The 12,386-nt window shown below is 40.7% G+C and overlaps 1 protein-coding gene across 1 annotated transcript in view; it reads right to left on the minus strand.

Annotated features, from left to right (window-relative positions):
• The window catches only part of C8H8orf34 (chromosome 8 C8orf34 homolog), a 301,307-nt gene extending 291,466 nt beyond the window's left edge, over positions 1-9,841 (minus strand). Inside the window, 3 exon segments of the mRNA XM_053929857.1 lie at positions 9,460-9,609; positions 9,612-9,737; positions 9,739-9,841. Of these exon segments, the coding sequence (XP_053785832.1) occupies positions 9,460-9,609; positions 9,612-9,737; positions 9,739-9,786 (324 nt within the window). The 5' untranslated portion in view covers positions 9,787-9,841.
• Positions 9,842-12,386: the final 2,545 nt, after the last annotated feature.

Consider the following 12,386-nt stretch of genomic DNA (forward strand, 5'->3'; position numbering starts at 1 on the left):
TCTACTCGGGCAAGGGAAATAAAGGAAAAAAATAAACAAATGGGACTAGAGCAAAATAAAAACTTTTGCACAGCAAAAGAAACCATCAACAGGGAACCCACTGAATGTGAGAACACGTTTGCCAATAATACATCTGATAAGAGGTTAATTTCCAAAATATACAAAGAACTTATACAACTCGACATCAAGAAGACAACACAATTAAAAAATAGGCAAAGGACTTGAATAGACACTTCTCCAAAGAGGATATACAGATGGCCAATAGACATATGAAAAGATGTTCAATGTCACTAATCATCAGAGAGAAGCAAATTAAAACCACAGTGAGATATCATCTACACCTGTCAGAATGGCTGTCAGCAATAAATCAACAAACATGCTGGTGAGGATGTGGACAAAAGGGAACTCTAGTGCACTGTTGGTGGGAATGCAGACTGGTGCAGCCCTAAAGAGAACAGCATGGAGTTTCCTCAGACAAATTAAAAATGCAAATGCCTTCTGACCCAGTGATTCCATTTCTGAGAATATGGCCAAAGAAACCTGAAACATTAATTTGAAAGAATATATTCACCTCTGTGTTTATTGCAGTGTTATTTACAATAGCCAAGATCTGGAAACAGCCTAAGTGCGCATCAGCAGATGAGTGGATAAAACAGCTGTGGTACATTTACACAATGCAATACTACTTGGCCATAAAAAAGAAAAGTTGGGGGAAAAGGGGGGACAGAAAGAGACTGCTTGGGGTACTGGGCATATGACGCAGTGTGCAAATGATGTTTTACTGAATTGTACACTCGAGACATGTGTGGTTTTGCAAACCAATGTCACTCCAATAAATTCAATAAAAAGTAGTTAACCCGTGAAAAATAATAAGAATTTATTTTATGTGGGAAAAATCATACTAAGTTTACAGGAGAATATTACTTTTTATAAGTTAGATATGATTGCGAGACCCAATTCTACCATTTATTCACTCAGCTGTCTTTATAACTCTGAGCCTCACCTCTGAGTCTCTATGTAACATGTATGAATGTATGAATATAAATATAATTATAGTCACCTGACAAGTGGTTGTGTGCGTAACATAAAATAATAAATTTAAAGTTTCACAAAAAGCAAACCACACCTGACATTGTTATAATTTTTGCTTCAACAATAAAACATAATTTAGAAAACTTGAAAGGAGAAGAGAATGTTTTATATTTACTCATATATTTGCTCTTCCCACGTTCTTCCTTCCTTTCTAATTCTCTGAATGTAGAGTTCTGTGTTATTTTTTTCACCACTAGAAGAATATTGTGTCACTTCCTTCTGACTTCCAGGGTCTGATGAGAAATCTGTTGTCATTCAAATTGTTTTATTTCCTTTATAGCAGCGATTTTCAACTGGTGTGCCACAAGAATTTGTAAACCATGCAATACCTGATTACTTAGTCAAGGGCACTGACCTCTTTCCCCTTAGATTGTCAAACAAAAAAGAACAGCTAACATAATAGCTATCTTGTGTGAATTAATCAAAATTATATCTATTTTTTGTCAAACTGGCAAAAAACATTTTTGCTGTGCCGCCAAATTTTAGTAATTAGTTCATGTGTGCCATGAGATGAAAAAGGTAGAAAATAGAAAATCATTGCTCTATGGGTACAGAACTGTGTTTCCTTGGTTGCTTTCAAGATATTTCTTCTCTTTGTTTCCAGAAGTTAACTCCGATGCATCTTGGCATGGATATCAACTGCGGGGTGGCCTTCTTGCCACTGGGTGATAGTGGAAGGCCTGACTCTTCTCTAGGCCTCTTTAGATACATCCCAATGCAGAGGGAGAGAAACGCCTCATTGCTGCCGGGTGTGGGAGAAGTACGGGCTCCCACGTGGCCTCCACTGACACCTTGGGGGGAGTCCTTGTTAGGACCAGCTGGAATGGAAGTCGAGGCTCCTAACTGGGTTTTCTCTGACACCACCCCAGCAGGGATGTTGTCTGCCTGAGTCAGATGCAAGGCCTCTATCAGATACATATTTTCAAAGTGGTTCCTCCAAGTCTGTGGTTTGTCTCTTAAAGAAGCTTTTCGAAGAGCAAAAGTTTTATTTTAAATTAGCCCAGTTTCTTGATTTTTTCTTTCTTTATAGTTTATAATATTTTTGTCATAAGTAAGAGATATTTGCCAAACTCAAAGTGAGAAAAAAATCTATGTTCCCTTCTAGATGTAAAACAAAAAAGGTTTTATGTTTAGGTCTATAATCCATTTCAAGTTAATTTTTGTATATGATTTTTGAAAATTGAAGGGGTTTTTTTTGCTTATGTCTATCCCATTGTTACATAACTTCTTTTTTGCAATGATTAGCGTTTCCCTCTTTAATGACCACATAGGCATGGGTTTGGATTTCTGAACTCAATCTGTTCCATATATCTATTTTCTATTTTTACAGCAATAGTGCACTGTATTTTACTTGTAACACTTTTAATGGCTGTGGAAGTCAGACAGTGTATGTCATTCAACCTCTTCACAATACTGTGCCATCCACGAACCAGGTAGTACCTCTTCATTGATTCGGACAGACAAATCTCTGAGAAGTATTCTATAGTTTTCAGTATTTCCCAAGTATTTCCTATTTTTGATGCCATTATAAAAGTATCTTTTCTATTTTAACTCCTATAGTTGTTTAGTGAGACAGAAATACATAATTACTTTTTGTCCATGGAACATATATCTGATTCTTTGATAAACACACTTACTAGTTCCTGGATGTTTTTCTGTACATTCTCTTGAATTTTCTACATTAACTCAAAATTGTTAAGACCTCAATTTTGTCTAATTACATCAATAAATTCAACAAGACTCCAGTCAAAATCCCAGCAGGTATTTTTTCTGTGAAAATTGACAAAATGATTATAAAATTCATATGAAAATGCAAAGGACCTAGGATATATAAAGAACTCTTAAAACTCAAAACAAGAATACAAACAACCAAATTAAAAATGTGCAAAATATCTGAAAGGCCACTCCACCAAAAGTATATGGAAGGCAAACAGCCACATGAAAAGTAATCAGCAGCATCAGGCATCAGAGATATATACAAGAAAACCACAACAAGATACCACACTTGCCTGTAAGGATGGCTGTTATTAAAAAGACAGGCGATACCATGTTTTGGTGAGAATGTAGAGCAAATAGAACTCTCATATACTGTTAGCAGGAATGTAAAATTGTACGTCCACTTTTTTAAAAAAATGTGGCTAAGGCCTTAAAAGTTTAAACATACACCTACCACATGATCCAGCCAGTCTACTCCAGGTAAATACTCAAGGGGAAAGGAAAGCATAAATCCATACAAAGTACTACTCAGTAATAAAAAGAAACATACTATTGGTACATGATATAACATAAATGAATACAAAATAATTATGTTGAGTGAAAAAATATAACAAGAAATATAAATGCATAGGAAACACTAGAAAAGGAAAACTAATCCATAGTGACAAAACATCAGTAGTTGCCTGAGGATGGGGAGGGAGTGAGAAAGGGTAGGAAGGAGGAATTGCAAAGGGGCATTCTGCACAACAGGAGGGAGGGAAGACATACCATAGGAGGAGCAGGTCCCAACTGAGTCCACACATTTTACAGCAACTTTCAGGAAATTTCAAACCTTTCCATGACATATCATTGACTGTCACTTGACCATAGAGAGGTGCAAAGCAGATGCCACCACTCATAAAAAAGGTGCTCTGTTCCTAAAGGAGAGTCTCTCTGTCTCAGAACCTTTTCTTGTGTTTTAGCACTCTTATGCATTTATTTTTAAATATTTTTGCTGATATTTCAATAACATTTTGAAAGGAAGAAGAAGAAAATGCACATTCTTAGTTAAGCAGAATTGCAAATTTTCTTTACTCAGAACTTTAGCTTATTATTTATTGGTTCCCATGTATAAACCATTAATAGAATTCTTAACTACATTTACATAATTTAATGCTTAAAGAAACCAAATGGGTGGGCAAGTTTGTAAATACTTTCTAGATGCTCTTTACTTCTATTTTTAATATTTTTTATTTTGAAATAATTTTAAACCTACAGAAAGAGTACACAAACAGCACAAAAATTCCATATATCGTTCACACGGAGACCTCATTCCCATGTCACTAACTTTCCTGATAGGGTCCTTCATAGCGGAAGTATCGGCTCCAGGCCCCTAGTCTGCACTCAGTCATCATGTCCTTTCAGTCTGAGACCCCCCTAGACTTCACAACCTTAGCATGTTCGAAGACTCCGGGAAAATAAAATTTCCCCATCGAGTTTACAAATACTTTCTCCTTCAGTTCAGGCCATGATGATTGGCAGAAATATTAGAAAAGCGAGGCCATGCTGTTTTAACTGCATCCTGCCAGGGGGCACTGAGTGCTGGTTTGCCTTCTCATTTAGGTAAAGGAGTGTCTGCCAGGTTTCTTCACTTCAAAGTTACTTTTTCCTTTGTAACGAACAACGATTTTGTGAAAAGATACTAGAGATGATGTAACACCTCATTCCTCATACAATTCTCACCCATTTGTTTTAGCATCAATTAATGTTTCTTGCCTGAATTATTAAGATGATTGCCAAGTAGTGATTTTTTAATTCCATCATCCTTTCTATTTTTATTCACTGGCATTCAACTTATGATAGAGCTTTTTCTTCCCCATATAAATTGAACACATTCATGTATCTCATTATTATCCCTATGCAGTAAAATATTCCTGCTTTATACAGGGAAGATAATCTGTTGTTATCATTTTTAATTTTTATTGTTAAATTGTCCCAGATTTAGTTAATAAGAGCTTCTTCAAGCTGGCTTCTACGTTCTCTTGCCATGTATCTATTTTTTCTTTGGCCACTTTCTTACTTTCTGGCATAATAAGATTTTCCAGGTTCATCTTGTACTTTCCCAGTTGCAAGCCTGGAATCAACAATTTCTCCAAGGGTACCTGGTTCCACTTAACAGAGAATGGTATTTACAACTCAAAATACGGTCACTAAGAATGCTTACTGCTACGGGGGTGCTGCTACTCCCAGGCCCTCACAGTAAGGCAGAGTAAGGAAGAATGTATACATTTATGTATATGTTAACACATGCAAATCTATATTTTCTTCTGTTACCTCTATATCTATTGCTATTATTGAAAGTCGTCAGGTCACATCACTACCTCCAATTTCATTCCAGCACTTCAAGGTTCATTCTACCTTTCCCCCTTTTTACATTCGTGACTCCCAACTCCATCAGTGAGAAAGTTGCCTTGCTTTTTTTTCAGTATATTTACTTATTTTCACAACACTCCTCTACTCATTTGTAACAAATCTCCTGATCCTGCTACTCTTCAGGCCAGTGGATTTCAGGGTTACAGATGTGGCTGAAAAGTGTGGGGCAGGGTACCTGCAAAAAGCAACTTGTGCAGCACCAAGTACATGAATAATTCAGGCTACGAGCAGCCACACCCTCGACACAAGTCCACCTCATGACATACGCCCAATTCAGACCATGTTGGGGGGTGGGGCCCTCTGAGCTAAACAAAGAAGGTGATAAAGTGGTTCCATTCTCCTTGGAGTGGGTCAGGCCACATCTGGAGAAATGTAGTGAATTTGGCTGGCCACATATTCAGTCCCCATAGATTTAAAAAATTTATGAAGATTTTATGAAGACCCTATTTTCAGCTTTTTAATACTTTAGGATTTTCCATTTTTATGAGTATGCTTGGGCCCGAACCAAGATATATGACTGCCCTGAACACCCTTACTATCAATAATTTTCAAATAATTACTCTATTTCTTTAAAGGAAATGGGAAACACTAAAATCGTATACTTCTGTATGTTGAAAACAAACTTATTGCGATGTTCCACAGCATATATCTCTTGGGAACTAAGTTAAACTGCTTATAATATAGACAAATAAATCACCTGATCCTAATAAAAAGCTATATGCCAGTTAATTATTCAGTTTCAGAAGTTCTGACTGCCAAATTCTTTTGGCTGTTTAGTGGTTGGCCTTAGGGATTGAGATGTACTGTGTCTACACCATACATTTTGCCTATCTATGTTGCAAAAATACTCTCCTTCGGTGGGAGCCAAACCATGCCACAGTTAAGGAGCCCTGTGTGGAAATCTGTAGGAAACAGGATTACAGTGCTAATTTATTGAAGCAGTGTCAAGCATACTGTATAGATCGATGCCCAGGTTGCCCTAGTTGCCAGCCCTGAATAAGCCAATGGAATACTGAAAGTGTTACATCTTTATCAAAAATATAAAAATATATAAAAAATATCAGAGTTGTAGAACATAAGTTGCCACTACCATTTTTATCTTATAACGTCTTATTATCTGATTTAAAATGTCATTACCCAAAACTCCAATGCAATGATTTCTAGGCATGGTTTTACAATGCCTCAAAATACCTTAAATCATATTTAAAGGTAGTATAAACTTATACTATTAAATCACCTGGAAACAAGATTCATTTTAAGTAGTTTTGAAACACCATATTGTATACAGCACTTTATAAGCTTCTTAAATGATAAAATGTTAGAAACAAAGTAAGGCCCTGGCTGGTGTGGCTCAGTGGACTGAGTGCCAGCCTGCAAACCAAAGGTTCACCGGTTCACTTCCCAGTTGGGGCACGTGCCGGGGCACATGCACGCAAGAGGCAACCACACAGTGTTGCTTCTCTCCCTGTCTTTCTCCCTCCCTTCCCTTCACTTGCCCTGAAAATAAATGAATAAAATCTTTTTAAAAGTAAAAATAATAATGATTGGTAAAAAATGAAAGAAAGAAACTAAGTAAGAAACAAACAAATAACAACTAAGTAAATAAGATACGCATGTGGAAAACCAGGATACAAGTATTCTCAAGAATAGTATGATACCTTTGCTGTTTTTTCAAGTAACACTCATGTGCTCTCTTTAAAGTACCTCACTCCAATATGTTTTTAAACATTCTTAATTTTAAAAATCTGTAAAGGGGACAATGTCAGGTCTTGTAGATTTTCAAAACTAAAGAAAACCTATGTCACCAACTCCAGTACCTCAACCCACGCACAAAATCACAATAGTTAATAAAACTAGGAGACACCTACCCATTTCAATGTGTGATTGACAAAAAGCAATTTCTAGCTTATGTCAGTCACTGTTTCTATAATGTGAACCAGGAATTAAATATGTAATAATCATTTGTGCCTCTTCTTCAGATCCTTGGCTCCTCCTCTAATTTCCGGAGCAGGTTTTTTGCTTGTTTGTTTTATTTTGTTTGTTTTTTTGTCCTGAGCAGTTCTTACATGGACCAGTGACCAAAGTGCTGGGAGTTTCGAGGAGAACGTTAGAGCAACAATATCCTCTTCACACCAGGTTCACCGTTCTCCAGCATGAGAAGAGACAGGCAGCCACAAGCTAGCGAGGTTTTCCAATTTTGTGAAGTATGTATAATTCTAGTCTCAAAACCAAGGCTCTACAAAGATCAAAATTATTGTATAAGGGCCTGCTTTTGTTAAAAGAGAACTTATCTATTTTCTCCCTTCAATTATTTAAACTGTACACACAGTCTTTAAAAATTAACTACTCAATACTGTATATGGGGATATATGTAATATGTCACCAAAGAAATGGATAAAATACAAAGCATATGATTGTCATTGTTTGTTTATGTGTTTTTTAGTGAGGAGGTCTAACAATTTTATAGGAAAATTTTGACATTACTTAAAATTCATCACTACAGAACTAGATGGTGAGCATTTTCTTGAAATGAGGACTTGGTAAATATAAAGATTTATATAAACATAAATAGATTTATTTCCTAATTATGTGGGAAGTTTGCATGCATTCCAAACTCTATTATCACTTGAAGAGACTCTTCGGAATTTTAAAATGTTAAATGAAAATAGCATCTATTAAAAGCATTTCACTTATTCTACTTGGTAAATTGTACTTTATATGCTAAGAGAGTAGAAACACTCTAAACGTAAATATTTATTTTATGTTTCTTTTGATATAATTAATGCACTACCACAAAAGGTTATTTATTAGGCTTCTATTTTCAAAAAATATATAGCATTACCTATATTTTCCAAATATTTCACTAACGGTAAAGAAAAGAATTCTACTAGCTCCAGCAATTCTACATTGTTTTTGGATATGGGCTTCCTGTGCTAACTAACACTTTCAGCAGAAACAAGAATCAAGACATACACTGTAGGGTGTTATGACTCTAACAACAGTGAGTTTCTGTAGAAACTATGGTCCTATCGTTCAAGACAGTAAGTTAAAGTTGAGCAGGAAAACTAAGAAATCACGCAGTCTTGAATATTTCAGACCCGTCCTCCCCAGATAGAAGATGTAGCTCATCTCACGCCCTTGTCACCCTCTCCCTTTTTGTATTGGGGCATTAGTTCGCATAACTGTTTTCTCTGTGGTTCTCACTCTCTTGGGTCCTAGAGAAGCTTCTCCATTCTCAGTATCTCTTCCAGCTGCTGGGCACCATCCTTACTCTGAGGCCAGGGACACGTAACCCCCAAGAGTGGCCACAACTGTTTTTTGGGAGGAGGGCTAGGGACGGTATCTGGACCCTCCCAAGTCCCCTCGCCCCACCCGAGGAGGCCCATTTATTTGGGCGGCTGGACATGGAGAAGGGACCAGGGGTGCCCCTCCCCGCTGGCCTCAGCATCTGCCCAGCGTCTGGACACCCGGTGGGACCTTTGACCCCTGCCAGGTTTCTATTTCCCATTCTCATTTTCGCGAGTCCTCCTGCTCTTCCTTTCTCCTGCTGTATTTTTGTCATCAATTCTTTTTGGCAGGAGAACACAGCACAGAGCTACGTCTCCTTCCCATCAATGCGTAAGCTTTCCCCGAACCTTTCTCCTCCCCTTTCTGCCTCTCATCCAGGTAGGTCTGCAATGCTAAGGTCTCTCCTCTCTTCCCGACACCGAGGTCAGCGTCTCAGTTTGACAATTTTATTCAACACGCCCGCGCCTACCGAAGCCCACTCCTTACCAGTTCCACTTTCTCCCCGTTAACCGTGCTGCTTTCCACTACTCAGCACCTCCTCCACCTTTTCGGGTTCTACTACTACCCACATTTTTTAAAAATCCAATGTGCAAGACAGTGTTAATTCCAGTGTGTGTGTGTGTGTGTGTGTGTGTGTGTGTGTGTACGCGCCAGCCCTCTCAGTCTGTCGGCGTCTTGGGCGTGTGGCTTCTAGGTACTGCTGGGCAGTCAGACGGCTCAAACTTCCACCGCCAGGCTGAGGCTGGACCCTGCCGAGCTCACCTGTCTGCGCCCAGGTAACCAGGGAAGTGCCAGACAGCCTGTGTTCCGGGACACCTGGCCCCGAAAAGGGATAGATAGCAGTGACCTGGCGCCACAGGGGCGCCCCGCCTGCCCCGCAGTTCTCTATCCCTCCTTCCCTCCAACATGTTATGCTTTCCTCTGGGCACCCCTTCCTCCACGGCGCCTTACCTCAAACAGGGGACCAATCTTGTTCTTCTCCAGGTAAGCCTGGATCCGGGACTGCTGATACGACGCCATGGAGAGAGAGCAGGGGCCGGCGCTGAGTGCGGGCAGAACGCGCCTCTGCCGGGGGCCCACCCACCTTCTCCCTGGACTGGGGCGGGGTCCGGAGCGGAGCTAGCGAGGCTGGGCTCCCCAAGCCTGGAGGGGCTCTGCCTGGGCCGTGGGCGTGGGCTGCAGCCACCGGAGTGGCAAGCGTGGGGCTTTGAGAGCCGGAAACCCTGCACAGCACAGCGCCGCCAACTCAGACAACTCGGAGACGAGGGGGGAACTCATTCATTGCGCTCTCCTACTGCACCCGCCCCCACCGCTCTCCCTCCCCGCAGCACGGGCTCTGGAGCTGGCGCTGGGGAATTGGAGCCACGGGGCCTCGCTCCTCTGGGTGGCAGCAGCAGGGATCTGGGCTTGGGAGGCTAGCCGGGAGCTGCTACTCCGCCCAGAGCGGCACCTGGGGGCGCCCTCCGAGGACAGGGCCTCAGGGTTCCAACTCGCTGGAGTGTGTGTACGAGAGTAGAGTGCGTGTGCCCCTCTCCCAGGTTACAACCACCACCAACCTGGGCTTATCCCCAGCTTGTGCTCTCCCTGCCCGCTGCTCCCTAGCGACAGCTTCGCTCAAAAAGCCAATGGTTAAGGGGCTTCTTTCAAAGTGCTTATAAATCTGGTGCTTGTTGGCTACTCTTCGACAGCTCAAATGCAGTTCTCACGGGGGTCGTCCCCACAGCCCCAACGGAACCTCTTCTTGCCACCTCCTGCTCTGCCTACAGTGGTTCAGGGTCCGAGAAGGGCAGAGTTGTGAGAAGGTGGGTGGGTCTGAGGGTTTGCCACGAAAATGAAGGTGCCTTCCTTTGGAAAATCTATCTTGGCTTGGAGCAAGCCTTCTGTAGGCTGAGGACCCAGCAGAAAACTCCCAAAGGTTGGGAGCAACTCCAGCTTTTGACTGAAGAAGAGATAAAAGCCAGCCAGCACCACCCCTTCCAAGTCTGCCTTCCTAATCCACATATAATCATGTCTGTCTGTAATTATATATCTACGTCTCAGAGGCTACCCTATTCCGCTTAACAATGATCCTTCTAGATATTCCATGAACTCCTCAAATTTAGCCAATGCCCTTCTGACCATGGAGGGATTTTCAAGTTGAAGATCTACAAACACAGAGGTTTCTTCACAGAGCTCTCTTTCCCGTGGAAAAAACCATTGAGGCTTCCAATGACAATTTCCCTTCCTCTTAACCATGACACGCTACCAAAATAAAGACTTATATTGGTAAATACAAAGGTTTAGCATAAAGGGAATAAATGTCCTTGAAGCAGACTGTAACTGCACAGATTTCTTTTTCTTCACTGTGTTCTGGATTTCTGTAATTTATCATTTTTTATTAGTGTCAGTGTTTTTTCATCTGTATTTTAAATCAGTGGTCCCCAACATTTGTGGCACCGGGCATCAGGGACTGTGGTCAGGTGGGAGCAGGGTGCAGGACAGGAGGCAGAGCTCAGAGCCCAGTAAAGCTGGGAAGCTTCCCTCCCTGCCCACTGCTCACTGCTCACTTCTACTGTGGGGCCTGGTTCCTAACAGGCCACTGATGGGTTTGGGGACCCCTGTTTTAAATGATATACTTATGTGGAAACGTGCACCAGTTAAGATAAGAATGTAATATCTAAGAAAGTAATGCTAATTCCATTTAAATAATTCAGATAAGATATCAGCCAGGATACTTAAGAGCTTACTTATCACTGATATAGATGTGATTTGGAGTGGGAAGCTGCCCAAGTTATTACTTGGACAATCAGACTCAATGATCTGCCCAGGGAGAGTTCAATCAAATAGCAGTGAGGTGCCCATACTGTCACAGGTTTTCCACTGTGGATCAAAGATGTACTTGCTCATATTTTTTAAACATGCTCAGGGCAAATTACATATACAGAATGAATATAAACACTTTTCTTTGCTACAAGGTAGAGTCATCTATGACCCAGGGGAAAAGTCAAGTATTTCTGATAGCACATAGCAGTGGAGAATCAGAGCGGCACCTCTCTGAAACCAAGGGCTGGCATCCTCTAGGACACATTAGCAAGATGCTTTTTTAAGTCATATAATTAACCAACTTATTTAGTCTTTACCATGGTCAAAGCACTGCCCCTAGGGCCCCAAAGAGAAAAGACAAAGCTTCGCTGGCAAGACACTTATGTATTAAAAGCAGACTCATGCAGATATATACATCTGTGTACATTAATACACTGAACAGCCCTGGCCAGGCTGCTCACTTGGGTGGAGCATCATCCTGTGCACCAAAAGGTTGTGGGTTCAATTCCCAGACAGGCACATAACTAAATGGTGGGTTCAATCCCTGGTCTGGGCGCACACAGGAGACAGCCAATCAATGTCTCTCTCTCACATTGCTCTTCCTTTCTTTCTCCCTCTCTCTCTTCCTCTCTCTCTAAAATCATATCCTCAGGTGAGAATTTAAAAAATATTAATATACTATGTATAGCAAAATTACATTTTTAAAATTCAGGAAATATTTCAGAAGTTTTCCAAGGCCTACCTCAAATACCAATTCCTCCACAAAGCATTTCTTGGTTCTTTAAATTTATCCCCAAACCTGACTTCATTGCTATCACACATATTTATTGCACAGCCTCCCCATGGCAGACACTACGTCAGGACTGAGGACACGGAGGTGAAAGGCCTTGTCTTTGTTCTCAGGTTCAGTCTCGTTGAGGCAATTGGCACAGACACAAAGAATGACGTAAGAGTGCACAGTGCTAATATAGGAGATATATAAAACATGCTGTGCGCATATGATAATGGAAAATTACCTGTGTCAGGACCATCAAGAAAAGTCTATAAAGGAGATGGTGTTTAAGCAACGTGTTAAA

Source organism: Desmodus rotundus, chromosome 8 (genome assembly GCF_022682495.2).
Source record: "Desmodus rotundus isolate HL8 chromosome 8, HLdesRot8A.1, whole genome shotgun sequence".
Taxonomy (NCBI): Eukaryota; Metazoa; Chordata; class Mammalia; order Chiroptera; family Phyllostomidae; genus Desmodus; species Desmodus rotundus.